The following is a 17,122-nucleotide window of genomic DNA, read 5'->3' on the forward strand; positions in this document are numbered from 1 at the left end:
GAGGTCGCCCATATAAAAACTTTCCGATTTCTACTAGAAACGTGGTTTTTAACTGTTTCATTAGTAAACCGCAAGAAAACGACAAACAAATATTTTTTTTGATCCTGTGATCAACGAAATCGCTGTAATATAGTTTAAATTTAATGAGATTATATCTAATGCATATTTTAAGGCGTTATTTAAAAAATGGCTAACCGCTTTATGAATAATTCTGTTACGAATATTTGAAACACAAAAACATGAAGATTCTTATAACGAGCTAAAATGTTGCAGTGTTTGCAGAAATTGTAAGGTTGGTCCGGACATAACAAAGTGCCGGTTCTTGGTTACTCATACAGTGAAATGAAGAAAAGTTTTCACAAGTAATTTGAATGATAATAATATCTACTCTGTCCGTTTGAAGCTGTACTAGGCTGCAATTTTCTTCTTTGATTAGACTTATTTTGTATGAACAAAATTCAACATTAAATATTTGTTTTTGTTTCTATGTTTTTTTTTTCAATTAATAATTATCAAATGTGTGATGTGCTGTGTGGCTACGGCACTAAAGAATTTAGCCACCCCCTCTCTTCCCGTGGGTGTCGTAAGAGGCGACTAAGGGATAACAAGGTTCCACAACCACCTTGGGACTTAAGAAGCCGACCGATAGCGGGATAACCATCCAACTGCTGGCTTTGAAATACACAGGCCGAAGACGGGCAGCAGCGTCTTCGGTGCGACAAAGCCAGTACTGCGGTCACCAACCCGCCTGCCCAGCGTGGTGACTATGGGCAAAACACATAAGTTCACGTTATTTTTGGCGTAAACTTGTGGAGGCCTATGTCCAGCAGTGGACTGTATAGGCTGTAATGAATGAATGAATGAATGAATGAATTATGAAATCATAATTAGATCTTAATACATAATACACATAGCATACCACAGCTAAGTTATTTTTGCTAATCATCAGTGTTTTCAAAAATCAATCAAAAATAAAACTTCATAAAAGTGTTTGCAAAAACGAAAAAATCGACTACAATTTACTTTGACAACAACGATACGATTTAAATTGAATATTCATTATTAGGGATAACTCAATTAATAAAATCACTTAATAAAATCATTCGTCAGATCTTGATCAAATTTAAGTGAAATCGCACAACAAGTACCAGTTTTCGAATAAAAAAGGAATTATTAAAATCGTTATCGTACACCTAGGTAAAAGTTATCAGGTAAAAAATTAACATTCAGTCGAATTGAAGTCCCCACTCCTTTTTTGTTAGCAAAAACAAAAAGAAACTGCAACTCAATGTAATATTTTTGTGCTTGTAATATATAAACAAACTAGCAACATCTGTCAGTCCATATTTGTTTACAGGATAAGTAATCACCAATATATAATATACTAAAACCTTCTCCAAAACACGTTCCATCTTATTGTATAGGTATTATTCCGATCCGTTCAGTCGTTTTTGCAGTATAACCGAACAAAGAAACCGGCTCTCCATTTATTAGTACTGATTCCAACCTCGACTATTACATAAAAACTGTAATAAATTAAAATATATATTTTTTAAATTAAATGTGATGATTGATATGATGGCACAGAATCTAGAATTAAGTTTTTAAATCAATTTTAGATGAATGTTATAACATTTTTAAATTTAAAACTTTAGATATAAATGTAAACTTACAATTTTTTTACAGATAATAATGATAGCAATGTTTCAGGCAGTTAATGTATCCCCCTACAAAGTTTTGGTAATTACGAACGCATTGAACAAGAGACGGTTTAATACAGTTTTAATTGTGTTTAGTGAAAGCTTTAGCGAATATTCAAGTTAAATTTACAGTGGAAAACAAGCAGAGACACAAAGAACGAACTTTGACATACAACAATAAATGTCTGAATGTACGAAAATAGCAGCCTTTAATCTTTATATAATAAGAAACGTCAATAAACGAAAACAATAACTTGAATAATACTCTAGACCCGTGCAATTTCACCTGAGTTTATATTTGTTCAAAATAGAATTTGAATAATGTGGAGGTATTCGCCATTATCCTGGCCTCACCGGTTTCGAATGAAACCAAAAATATTTACTTTCAATTTGGATTTTTTTTATAACTCAGCGAACTGAACAATAACTTTTTTGTTAAATTGCACGCGTACGAATTCGCGGGCACAGCTAGTTAATTATAAAGTATAATCACTCTGGTGTGTGTACCGTGTAGGCGCCTAAACACCGCCGAGCGGGTTCGATTCCCGCTTGGGATAGATATTTGAATTTGTACAAATATTTCTTTTCGGCTTGGATCCTTCCTTCCTTGTCCGGTCCTTGTGAGTCTCCTTACCGTGCCTCGGAGAGCATGTTAAGCTAGCCTTCCTGATTGTTATAAATACCTGATGGCGACCTGTTAGGATGCCGACCCTGTTTGTCTTTTTAAAAAAAACTATACTACACCGCTAACTGCTTTATTTAAAAAGATTGGACACAATGTTGGAAAACTGACTTCCGAACTTTAAATTGATGTCCGATCTACTCGGGGCTCTGAGTCTAACTGACTGTTTTTTAATAAAAATAATATTAACGAAGAAACAATATAATTCAATTGCTGAGTAATGATAAAACTATAGGAAAAATACAGTGTATAATATTAATGCTTATGAAGCTTTTACTGCGTTGTAAAATGGGATATAACAGCCCCCCCCTTTTGACTGAGCTTTTTCTAAATTAAGATGAAGCGAAGTTTCGAAATAGAAAAGTCATTAGAGTTCAGAAGTCATTACAAAATATAGAAATAGAAAATAAAACTTATAGTAAAATATTGCAAAATAATAGTAACAGTATAAAAATTCGAACAGTTTTACAATTAAATCGTATAAAAGAAACAGAGTAAAATTTAACAAACAATTAGTGTACAATTGAATAATAAAATTGTATAAAAATTAAACAAAATTGTACAAAAGAGAAATAGTAAATTTAGTTTTTTTTTTTTTTTTTGAAATAGTAAATTTTGAAATTATAGTAAAATTAGAAATTAAACTAAAATATAAAACATGTATTAAACAAAAATAATGAATTTTGCAAATAACATAGTATGCTTAGCGAAATAGTAAAATGTAGCAATTACATTTATTAACTTATTATAATATAACATTTATTAAATAAGTAAAACAAGTCGTTTTACAAAAGATTTAGGATTTAGTAAATCACATTGATAAAAATGATATAGTAGAAATAGTAAAATAGCATGACATAGAAATTAAAATTTTATAGTAATTAAAATTCATTTCTTAGTATTAAAAAAAATAAAACTTGACAAATAAAATAGAACATGAATTAGTTATTAAGATTTCGTGCAGAGGAATAGTGAACCTTGCTTACAGTTTTATAAGGTTCATAATTGTTACAATTTGGTAATGATTTTACCGATTTATTATCTTCTTCAGAAGTTGACATATCAGTCATCTCAATTGAATTTGTAATTTTAGAACTATGTTTCGATGACTTTTTATTATGACACTGGTTAAATATTTGTATACAATATCTATCTTTACCTTGACGATTTCTTAAACATTTAAATAGTTTAAAGCTTAAGAATAAAAATAGGAATACAATTAAAATATACGTGAATGCGGAATAGTATGAGCCATATTTAATAAAATGTGATTCATTTTGAAGATTATTTAATTCTAATTCTAAATTATTCAGCTGATGATTCGCGTATTTCAAAGAATCTAAATTAATTTTACTTAAAGAAATTGGCGTTAAATATGGTAAACTTTTATTAAATATGCTCTTTTTACAACAATCGTCTTTTGTTATATCAAAACTTATATCTATCGCTGATTTAACAGAAAATTGATAAGTAATTGTTGGCACTAGTTGAATAGTTTTAGAATAACCAATACAATTTTCAGTTAATTTGACAATGCCTGTGCCAATAATAGAATGATCAGTGATATCATCATTACATTTTATTATTAATTTATTAATATCGGATTGTACATAAATCCATCTGTTATTTTTTAATTTATGCCATATATCGATTTGGCCGAATAATAACTTGGCGTTACATTCAGAAGGTAAAGAAAAAGTTACTTCTGTTAATAATTTCGATTCACAATTAGGATTAGTTATGCTAGACAACATAGTAATTTGTTCACAAATAGAATAGTTATTATTAATAAATTTACAATCATTTAAATTATTAAGCATAGCATAATGTATTCTATCGTCACTTAAAGCGGTATAAGAATCAGAAGATGAATGAATAAGAATCAGAATGATTTAAATTAATATTATCTCCTGTTACGTGAAATTTATATTTAAATATTTCGTTAGAGATATTAAATTCCATTTGAAAGGTACCTAATGTTTCCACAGGATTTTCAGAACTGTTAATTCCTTTTAATTTGACAATTTCATTTGATAAATTTGGTATTTGTAATAGACAGGAACCTTTTATAATACTGATAGATGATCCTGTATCGACAAGGAAACACAACTTATTCGAGGCAAGTTTCGAATTTAAATAAATATGAGGTAAAGATACCTTTTTGCTATAATTATTAATTTCATAAATAAGTTTGGATTTGCAATTAGTATTTAAGTCACATGTATGTAACATAGTTTTAATATTAGAGTTAGTATTTTGGCAATTAATTTTACCACTAGAAATAGTAGAATTAAGTTCATTTGATCGAGACATACATTTAGAGTTATTTAAGTTAGATTTGAATGATATATTTTTAGAGTTAGTAACATTTTGACACATATGATGATTAGTTTTGCCCTTAAAAATAGTAGGACTCGGCTCTTTTGGCTGAGATATAGATTTAGTAAAGTTAGTAGGATTCAACATTTTTAGTTGAAATTTAGATTTAGTAGAGCAAGTAGGACTCAACATTTTTGGTTGAGATTTAGATTTAGTAGAGTTAGTATGACTCAATACTTTTGGTTGAGATTTGAATTTAGTAGAGTTAGTAGGATTCAACATTTTTTGTTGAAATTTAGATTTAGTAGAGTTAGTATGACTCAACACTTTTGGTTGAGATTTGGATTTAGTAGAGTTAGTAGGATTCAACATTTTTTGTTGAAATTTAGATTTAGTAGAGTTAGTATGACTCAACACTTTTGGTTGAGATTTGGATTTAGTAGAGTTACTCGTAATAGGATTCAACATTTTGTGTTGAAATTTAGATTTAGTAAAATTAGTAGAAAAGTTAGAATATGGCGTGTCCTTATGACCTTGAATGGATTTTGGCAGACACGGAACCAAAATCCTTTTTAATTTAAATCTTCATGACGATTAATCGATTGAGAATCATTTATATAATTTTGTGATTCGTTTTCACATGTATGTGCACCGGCAATATTAGAATTAGCATTTGACGTGTCATGTTGCACGTTGCTTGTATTCACACGGCGTTTCATATTAAATTGACGCTTGCGACATTCCATGATCGTATGACCGACGTGTTTACAATAATTACACGTTTTATTATAAAATATATTAGAATTTGTATTTAAATTATTTTTTGGATTAATGTGAAATAGTTTTCGCGAATATTTAGTCTCTTTATTTTTATAACAATCTGAGGAACTATGACCTATCTTATTACATAATGAACACTGTTTCTGAGGTCTTGAATTAATTTTGTATAAATTAAATAATTTTTCCTCGTCAGTTGCGTATTGTATCGCATCACTGAGAGTTAGAGGGTTTTTACACCTGACGATATTAGAAATTGAAGGGTTAAGCCCTAATAAAAATGAATTTAAAGCAAGGTCTTCCATGGCAGCTATACGGCCTGGGAGCTCGCTCTCGTCCTTACAGCTATAATGGATATCTGAATGAATTCGCGTTAAAATTTGCTCTATCCTTAATGAATATTTTGTTACGTCTTCATTTGGCAATTGTTTAGAATGTTGTAAATCGGACAATAAATGAGTCGCATGTTTCTTTTCTCCGAATGTAGACCTTAGAAATGTTTTTAAGTCTGTCCAATTTGAAAAATGTTTTAAACTACATGCAACCTGAGCTTTACCTTCTAACTGCGATAATATGAATTTACATAAAATTTGTTGTTGGTCTGAATTAGCCAGTGACATCGCATTCTCACAATTGGTGAGAAATGCAGGGAGTGATTCTCTATCCCCACTATATGATTTTATAAATTTTGTTAAAAAGGATAATGTTATTTTTTCAGACATTTCGGTTCTTTTCAATGATTCCGCTTTAAGAGACATTAGCTTAAAATACTATTATGTATGCTGAGCTTATAATAGGACAAAAATATAGAATAAGTACAATACGACAATGGTAGAATAAAAATGCTTAAATCTTAAATTAAGTAGATTCAGAGTTTATACGATTTAGAACACTGATTTAGAACACTGATTTATATAACTCTACTAATTTGAGCACTTTTAGCTCTTAAATTTTTTGATTTACTTAATATTTTATAAATATCACAAAACACTTACAAGAAAACGGCAATACACACTCGCATGTCGTCGCGTGGGAACCGGTGTCGCGTTGCGGTGACGTCTCTCGTAACTGGAGCGGATGGAACTTTTTCTTGGTGTGGTGAGCTAGACCTGGAGACCCGGAGACTTGGAGCGGGCTCAGACGATATGCTGAGGCTGACCGTCGTCCTGGATGCAGTAGCTGGAGCGGGCTCACGCTTAAGAGCGGAGGCTGATCGTCGTCCTTTGAGCGGCTGGAGCGGGCTCACGCTTAAGAGCGGAGGCTTATCGTCGTCCTTTGTAGTTGACGCAGGCTTAACCTTTGGTCAAGGCTTACTGTCGGTCAAAAATTAAGGGTGGCTCTGTTCGGATACCAGCGTCTGTTCCTTGACTCTACGTCGTCAGACTTCTCTGGTATCCCACTTCTGACACCAATTTGTTAGGATGCCGACCCTGTTTGTCTTTTTAAAAAAAACTATACTACACCGCTAACTGCTTTATTTAAAAAGATTGGACACAATGTTGGAAAACTGACTTCCGAACTTTAAATTGATGTCCGATCTACTCGGGGCTCTGAGTCTAACTGACTGTTTTTTAATAAAAATAATATTAACGAAGAAACAATATAATTCAATTGCTGAGTAATGATAAAACTATAGGAAAAATACAGTGTATAATATTAATGCTTATGAAGCTTTTACTGCGTTGTAAAATGGGATATAACAGACCGATACTCATAGTAAAGAACATATCCGCCAATCCGTAGTGGAGTAGCGTGGTGGATTAAGCTCCAAGCATTGGGATGTTATAGGCTAAATGCGAATTATAACATATTTAAGTTGACGTTGATAAATTAGCTCTTATCTCGGACTGATGGAGGTGACGTGGTCACTGTGTAACACAACCTCCTATTTTTCTCGATAAAGATTAAATATATATATATATATATATATATAATGAAAAAATCAAAGTGACAACAGCTAATCCTCAAGTTCTACCCGAGGTTTAGTGATTCTAAAGAAATTCTTTCCCTTCATCATCACTTCAGCCTATCGCAGTCCATTGCTCGACATAGGCCTGCCCATGTTCGTGCCGAACATCCCAGTTTCCCGCATTCCTTATCCAGCCACCACTGGCAATATTACGTAGATCGTTGGTCCAGTGGGCCGAAGGGCGTTTTGCACTACGTTTGCCAACACGCGGTCTCAACTCCAGGACACGTCAGTTCCAACGTCAGTCAGTCCTGCAACACAGGTGACCAGCCAACTGTCACTTTAACTTGCTAATTGTGTGGCCCATGTACTGTACTTGTACTACGGTTACTTTCATTCTCTCGCGGAAAGTCTTATTTCTAATTCTACCTTTGAGAGCAAAGCCAAGCGTAGCCCGTTCCATTACTGGTTGGAGTGACTTTAAGAGTTTTGGACTAGTAACTTTATCTGTGTCCACCATTGGGCACCGTATGTTAAAACAGGCATTGCGGAATCTTTGAAGTGAAAATTTGACGAAGTTTGCCAAACGCTGCCCAACTAAACACAATCCTTCTATCTAGTTATTTTGGCCTATTTAAATAGTGTAGCCTAGGTAGGTATAATCCTGAACAACTTCGAGAAGGGTACTGTCGATCAATACTGGTCCCGATATGACTTGGTTGTCTCCGCAAAGCTGATGATATCATGGACAATAAGACGATGAGAGATATATTTGCCGTTGACGTTGATGGCTCGTCCCCCCCATTCAAGGTCTTAAATACATCCTCCAGCGCAGTGGTAAATAGTTTCGGTGTTATTACATCTCCCAGTCTTACCCCGCGCCGTAGGAAAATGGGTCTCGTTCTGTGGGTGTTGTCTGTCTGGTCTTGGAAATGAACGGTCATTTGCGCACATACATCTCAGTACCTCGATTTATCGCCAGTCAATATGACATCTCTGCAGATAATCGAGAATAGCCCTCGACAAAGTTGAACAATATAACTAGCATATATTTATCTTCAGTTCTGCCAGTTCATTAAATATTTCGAGTTCGTTAATGATAACATGAATTATAGAACTTTTTGTCAATATAAATGACACACATTTATATTGAGTGTGTCAATAAAAATATCTTTGAAAAAAAGCGATAGTTTTCTATTTTTCTGTGGAATTTATAAATATAACTCTTTCTAGAAATCACGATCTCACCCGAATAGAAATCTGCCAAATCGATCGAACAGTTCTTATGTTATTTCAAAGGTGTGGTAAATTATTGCTATGTATACAAGATTAATGGTTAGCCTCACTATTGAAAGAGTTTTTCCTATTCGATATCTGCGTGAACCTCTTCAAGTTAAATTTTTTAAGTAGTTTGATGTTTTTTAACCAACTTCAAAAAAGGAGGAGGTTACTCAATCCGACCGTATATATATATTAATGTATTTTCGGGGATAACTTCGTCGTTTATGAACCGATTTTGATAATTGTTTTTTTTTGTTGGAAAGAAAATATCCCTGGTGTGGTACCGTAATAAGGAAACCAAGATCTGATGATATAATCCTAGAGAAATCGAGGAAAACTCGAAAATCCACATAACTTTTTACTGGGTGTACCGATTTCTATAATTTTTAATTTAATCGAAAGCCGATGTTTGTCATGTGGTCACATATAAATTTCATCGAGATCTGATTATAACTTTTGGAGTAATCTTTGATAATGCGTATTTACTTGACTAATTTTTTATCTACCTACGTTGTATCACTTGTCGATATAATTGAAGTCGTTTTTTTTCCTTTGCATGCAGATACAATTATTATTATTTGCTGTCTTTTCATGTAAGTCAAGGAAAAACCCCGATTCTATTTATGTGTCTTGTTTAATTTGTGCCTACGTTGTTGTCAAGCACAAAGTAATAATAAATAAGGACAAAATAACAAATAGGTGGATTTTTCAGTTTAAATTTAAACTTGTAATAGTAATGCTAAACGAAATCACACATTTTATCCAGTTTTCGTACTTTTCTTTCTTTCTAAAGTACCCAGAAATAGAATTAGAGGATTATTGGAAAGAAATCCTTATATACCCCTGAAATCCTCCATCATTAAAAGATATGAAGGCAAAAATCGAGAGATGCTATTAATTATACAGCTGAAAAAGGTAGTAAAATTTATATAAAGTAGTTTGATGGCCGAGCTTTGAAATACCGAGGTATTTTTTGTATTGGTAAATCAGGTAGTCTAGAAACCAGAAGACGAGTTTCGAGTAGAGATATCTCCAGTCCTTTTATTTTTTCGTATTTTTTATTTAATATACTAAGATAAGAATTACATGCGTCGATGAAGGGCTCCCAATCTAGTTTTTCTCACAAAAGAAGGAACTTGAAAAAACGGGAGTAATAATCAAACTGGAGACATTCGACATTTTCTAAAAATGAATCCTAGCTAGATCGTCTAACTCCCTGTAGATTCAGATTATAAATATATACAAGAATTGTTCGTTTAAGATAAAAATGAATAGCCGATTAGCATTACTTCCGAACGAATTTGCACCAAATTGGATAATTCCTTTTTTGTGTTTGTGATCGCCACGACGAGGTTTAAATGATAAGAAATTAAAAAAACTATTTACATTCTAAAAAATACACGATGGACCGATGTTCACGGGGTCAGATAGATAAAATACATTTTACCATTTCTACAATTTACTATTTTTTTATTTACCTTTTACTCTATTCTAATTTTAAACTATTTGTATCATTATCATTAGTAAAGCTACTTACTACTTCCACTAATTTCTTTTAAAATTATTTCTTAATAAATTAATAACGACTTAACAATCAACTGTATTTAATTATATCAGTTTTAATATGCTCGCACTTATTCCATTGTATTGTTTACAATAGAGGACCTATTTGAACATCCCCTTAAAGTGCTCTTTTGTATTTTAAGTTATGGAATATGTTTGTGTCAAAATTAGCGGCCATGATTTGTACTAAAAAGAGCTAGAAAATGAGCAAATTGTTTAACTAACCGTAAGAACTACAAATATGTTACTAACTCAAGTAGTAAAAGGCAGTAGGAGTGAGGCAAGAAAAGAGAAAGAGAGAAGCAATAGTAGCTTTCTCATCTACCATACAGACAGTAACATGTCTATAAATTACCCTAAACTTCGTCTTATGATTTTATAAGAAAGCGTAGCAAAGTATACGATGTAAATGACTTTATCAATTTTCTTTTTCTGTAATTTTTCAACCGTCGTTTTGCACAATGATCAGCTTTGTCGTTCTAATATATATTAATACTTTGGAGATATTAGTTCCACACTTCTTCTTTCATACATTAGCTTCATAATAAATTTATCAGAACAAACACTATAGTCAAGCTCGTAATTTTAGATACAGTGATTACACTGAATTATTAACGTAACAAATATCTCTCAACAAACATAGCGTTGGCGTCTTGTCCGAAAAAGATAAGAAAAAATAAATATTTAAAGTGTATTTTTTAACTGTTATAATAATCATTTGTAGTGTGGACCTACTTATATTGCAAAGGATTTTTTTTGTCCTCATAATCAAACAATGCACGAAGTAAAGTTTCGATAAAAAAACCAACTTTATCCAAATTACATAGTGTGTAAGGCATAACGCTGCGATTCTTATTAACGAACCATTAAAACGAGAAACTATTAATGATGAAGAGAAGTTATTAATAAATAAAAGCTGTAGTTATTGAAACACCTTTTACTACAAGAATGTTAAAAGTTATTAAACTTTTACGATCGCTTTCGAACTTTGATTCTACGGAACATGCCGCGATTGTAGTTTTAATTCTTCCGATATTACGGAAACGTTGCAGACAGTGTCACGGGTAACTCAGTCACCACGGCGTTAATCATGTTGTATGGGGACATTAAGTGCCGTAGAATCAAAAGTTTTTATAAGAATGCTGTTAGTAGTTACTAAAGTATTTATCACTTTTATTCATTTTACGTTTTATTTAATTCTAGCTGTGCCCGCGACTTCGTTCGCGTGGATTTTAGTAAAAAAGTTCTTGTTCAGTTCGCAGAGTTACGAAATAAATCAATTTCTAAAATAAAAGTAGCCTAAGTTACTCCTTATTAGATCAGCTCTGCTATCTGCCAGTGAAAGTCCCGTCAAAATCGGTCCAGCCGTTTTAGAGATTAGTCGAAACAAACAGACAGATAGACAGACAGACAAAAATTGTAAAAAATGTTATTTTGGTTTAAGTACCGTTTATACATCCATATACATTTAGTAAAAAGCGTATATTTTAATATTATAAACAGACACTTCAATTTTATTTATTTATATAGATATATATACATACCTACCCCGTAAACGTTGTTTTGTCATATATGGTATTAACCCCCTTAATCCCCCCATTTATAACTTAGGGGTATGAAAAATAGATATTGGCCAATTTTCAGACCTACCCGATACGCACACAAAATTTCATAAAAATCGATCCAGCCGTTTCGGAGGAGTATGGTAATTAACATTGTGACACGAGAATTCTATATATAAGAATAGATAGATAGATAGATAGATAGATAACGTCATTTAGCGACTAATAGAAGTGATAATAAATGACATATAAAACCACGAGCTACTACGTATTACAAACATCTAGTTATTTTACAAAATACTCTTGTGAACATTTTAATTAACGTGACTATAATATAAGAAGATTTGTACACATATGAACAGTTCTATGTGTACAATTATGAACTAACTATTTCACAAACATTATTTTTATAAAAATAAAAAAATAAAACAGTTCTTGCGATATAACTTAACTATTGATTGAAAAATTTACTGTTTCTGGTTAAAAATAATTTAACACGTTCCAGCGGTGCTTGAGAATTCAACTCTTTAAGAACCCTTAAGATTGATTGTTTGAGAGTTAACCTTCTCAATCCCCCCCCCCCACCTTCTTATAACTTAGGGTAGTCAAAAATAAATGTTGGCCGATTCTCAGACCTACCCGATATGCACAAAAAATTTCATAATATTTTATTAAATGAACCGATTTTGATAATTCTTTTTTTGTTGGAAAGAAGATATCCTTAGTTTGGTACCATGATAAGGAAACCAGGATCTGATGATGGGATCCTAGAGAAATCGAGGGAAACTCTCGAAAATCCGCATAACTTTTTACTGGGTGTACCGATTTTAATGATTTTTAATTTAATCGAAAGCCGATATTTATCGTGTGGTCACATTTAAATTTCATCGAGATCTGATTAAAAATTTTGGACTAATCTTTGATAATGAGTATTTACTTGACTATTTTTTCGTCTACCTACGTTGTATTACTTTTCAATATAATTGAAGTCGGTTTTTCTTCATTTGCCTGCAAACACAATTATCTATTTTTGGTACCAACTTTATTCTTGAAGAATAATAAACCAATTGTGACTAAATATAGAAGGAACGTAAAACTATATGGATAAGACGATATGTTTTATTATCACAATATTTGTCAGACACGCTGGTGATAGTTAAAAGCCGCCGCAAGAAATCGTAAAACACACCGAACAACTTGCCAGGCGTGTTTTACATTTCAAAGATGGTTTTCATTAGAGAAACTCATCATCATAAAGCGGATATAAAGAAAACAGTATTGTCTTATGTTACCTGAATTTATATCAGACTATAAAAAATTATAGGAACACAAGTCAATTCTATATATATCATATATTTTTTTAAATATTTATCTAAAAATAACTCAACCATATTTTTTAAATGAAAATATCTAACATGTGTCAAGCGTCTTTATTATTTAATTAAGTATTGAGGTGAGGAATTAACTAATTGTTAGGTCGTAATTTATCTCCAATTAGTATTTAAATATAAATTAGAGCGTGAATATAAAACTGTAATAAAGCTGTGAGGGTGTAGAAATATTATTTGAAAAAACTTTTACAGTAACTAACAACAAGGTTTCGAGTTCTCTTCTTCTATTAAAAACTGTTGAAACTCTGCTTTTTGAATACGGTTTTGCGAATATTTACAGCTCAAATATTGTTTGAGTAGCGCCACCTTGTAATGTTTCCTTTACTAACGATAACTGGATATATTTAATGCTTTAGCACTTGAAAACTTCTATTTTGGACCACTTTTATGTTCACAGCGTTCATTATCTTATTGACTAATTTCTATCTGTTATCTATAATTGCTTGCCATTTTATTTTCTTACTAGGCGTGCTTGCGGCTTCGTCCGCGTGGAATAGTGACTTTACATGCTCAATGTGATTCCTTAAATTGGCATAACATTTTTATTTATGAACCCATTGACATGTAAAAACTATATCTAAATCGGATTAAACGTTTCTGAGATTAGCGTGCAATAACGCACAGACAAACAGAAAGACAAAAATTCTAATAATCATTGTTTTGAGTGCTATTGCGTTGATAAAGGCCCCAATAATATTTTTTCTCATTTGTTAAAGATTCTGACAGTAATAAATAAAATATATAGTTTAATATGATTATATTAAAAATAATAAAATCAAATTTGTATTATTGTAACATTTGAATTTGTCTTCTTAAAAATAAATATAAATCATTTGATAATAATCCACATTCTCGCATATAGCTTGTTCTAGGAATAGTCAAATTTCTATGTATTATTTCTGTTTTTATGTACAATAAAGCATAATTATTGTTATTAAATCCTTTACAGTTCTGTTTTACTTCAACTCTGTATCATATACTTTATAAAATCCAAATGCGGATATAAGTTAAATAAACAAATATACAGATGTACATATAGAAAATTTAAAAGTTTTAAAGTTTATATATGATGGATTTGCTTATGTATAAAAAATCTAAATTGAGATAATACAGTAGTGATACATTGAAAATTTTATGATTGGCTAACTGATGTAGTTTACAGTACATTATAGCATTAAAACATCAAAATTTAAAAACTATGTAAAGAGTATTCAACTATCTTAAATCTCAATGAATCGAATATAAAACTACAAAACTACAAGTTAGCAGCGTCTTTTTCTCGTCAAAACGAACGAAGGTTTGGCAGTTGCATCTTAATAAAAAAACCATTTAAATTACGAACCCTTAAAAATAAATAATTGTAAGCTATTTTTCTTTGAATGCTGTGGTATACAGATAATGTCATGTGTTAAACTATAATGCCACTATTGTTTGCATCTATAGAACTCTGTCATCCCTGGAAGGTGACTTTTTATATGAGCTCGACTGTTTATTACGTACATACATTAACAAAAAACCCAAACACAAAAATTATTTTATGTGGAGATTGGAACATTGATATAATAAAAACGCAACAGAGCAACAGACAACCTTTCAGCAGTTTTAAATAACTATGACCTTAAAAACCATATTGTAAAACCCATGCGGAAAATGCCTATTATGATAATGTAATACCTAACGTTCATAAGTGAGCTTTATCTGATCATGAAACTGGACAAAGTTTAAGTGTAGAGATTTTGACTGAAGATAATGATATTATCAATAACACCTACTGGTTTGAAATAAAACGAGACTTTAGTATTTATAACATGAGGAAATTTAGGGAGAATTTAAAGGCGTTATCATTTACTGATGTATTCACCGAAAGCAATTTTGCACAAGCATTTTCCTATTTTCATGATTGGCCGATTTTACTGTTTGAATTATGTTTTCTAAAAATTGAAATTAAAATTACTCGCAAATCACTGAGAAACAAATGGTTAACAAAGGGGCTTAAGAGAAGCTGTGTAACTAAATGCCAAATATACATAAAGCACCAATTATCACCGACTAATAAGCACAATACTAAAAAATAAATTATAAGGAATATTCAAAGATTTTGAAAAAATGCATATGTTTGTCACAAAAAAAACACAGCAACAAAACATGTTGCTAGTTCTAAAAATAAATGTATAGCATCTTGGAATATCATAAAAAGTACATTCGAAAGTAAAAAAAGAAAAAATTACATTAATGAATTAACTATTGATGATAAACATTGTTTTGATCATTTGACTATAAGTGAACATTTTAATAATTATTTTATAGGTTTGTTGAATAAAAATTTGATGACTGGTAATATTTTGACGAACAAGTTAAATATAACATTTAATAACAACTCATTGTTTGTAACACCAGTGAACGAATCCTATATAGTAAAGATTTCAAAAACTCTTAAAAATACAAAATCTACTGGATATGACTTTTTAAATACATACATTTTGAAAGAATGTGATAATATTATAGCTAAACCTCTGACTCATCTAGTTAATAGATCACTCGAAGAAGGTAAATTTCCAAACAGTCTAAAAATATCAATTGTAAAACCACTTTATAAGCGGAGTGACCCCCTTGATATTAACAATTACACGCTTATCACATTGATACCGATCTTGTCAAAAATCTTTGAAAATGTAATTTACGAGAAACTTTATAAATTTCTAACAACGTTTAAAATTTTAAAAAACTCACAATACGGATTTAGAAAAAATAGTTCTACAACGCTCGCATGTTTTTCTCTTATTAAAAGTATAATAGAAAGTTTAAATCAAAAAATCTATCCACTGTCAATTTTTTTAGACACGACGAAAGCGTTCGATTTCACGTCCCACAGTTTATTGTTTAACAAAATGTACAGATACGGTCTTAGAGGAAAACAACTCGATTGGTTTTATAATTATTTAAGCAAAAGAGAGCAGAGTGTGATTATAACAAAGGTCGTCAAAGTCGAAAACAAAATTTCTATTCGACCTATCGAGAAAATGGCTATGGAGTACTGCAGAGAAGCGTTCTGGGGCCTCTATTGTTTCTCATATACATAAATGATTTACCAGATGGGATTCCAGATCATGAGTGTATATTATTTGCTGATGATACGACGATAAACATTAAAAGTGGTAATAGATCAAATATTGAAAAGGAGACTAACATGGCTTTGACAAAAGTGATTGACTGGCTTACTAAAAACAATTTGAAAATAAATGTTTCGAAAACAAAAATTATACAATTTCAAATACATCAATGTAATATTCTTAGTGCAAATATTAATATATGTGAACAAAATGCGTAATAAACTTGAAAAATTTGTTTACGTCTTAAAACGGCTCAGGAATGTGGCAAATGAGAAAGCGGCAATGCTGGCCTACTATGGCTATGTCTCATCAAACCTTCGCTATTGTGTCATATTCTGGGGAAACTCTGTAGACGCAAATAAAATCTTTAAAGTTCAAAAATAGGCTGAGATCATTATGTGGAGCTGGTTACCTGGACAGCTATAAACCACTTTTTAAATCGCTCCGCGTCCTCCCCTTTCCTTGCTTATACATTTACGAAACAGGCATATTTGTAAAGAAAAACATACATTTATTTAAAACTTATGACAGTGTACTTCGGACCAATTCTCGACGTAAACACGAGCTATATATGCCAATGCAAAAGTTGGCCATATATAAAAAGAATGCTTACTGTATGTCAATTCGAATATACAATAAAATATCAGGCTCTTATGAGGATTTACCACTGATAGTATTCAAGAAGGTTTTGTATGAATTTCTGTTAAATAAATTATAAAGTTAATGACTACTTAAATGACCAAATGTAACATGGATTTTGTTACTAATTAATTCATATTCATATATTTTTTATTGCTGACATGATTTATTTGGTTTTTGACAATTTAT

General features: G+C 31.3%; 1 protein-coding gene across 1 annotated transcript in view; it reads left to right on the forward strand.

The window, feature by feature from the left end:
* Window positions 1–6,497: 6,497 nt before the first annotated feature.
* Window positions 6,498–17,122, forward strand: part of LOC123654560 (substance-K receptor-like) — a 48,972-nt gene continuing 38,347 nt past the window's right edge. Inside the window, exon 1 of the mRNA XM_045590459.1 lies at window positions 6,498–6,793. Within this exon, the coding sequence (XP_045446415.1) occupies window positions 6,498–6,793 (296 nt within the window). The remainder of the gene's footprint in view (window positions 6,794–17,122) is intronic.

The sequence above is a fragment of the Melitaea cinxia genome, chromosome 6, assembly GCF_905220565.1.
Source record: "Melitaea cinxia chromosome 6, ilMelCinx1.1, whole genome shotgun sequence".
Classification (NCBI taxonomy): domain Eukaryota; kingdom Metazoa; phylum Arthropoda; class Insecta; order Lepidoptera; family Nymphalidae; genus Melitaea; species Melitaea cinxia.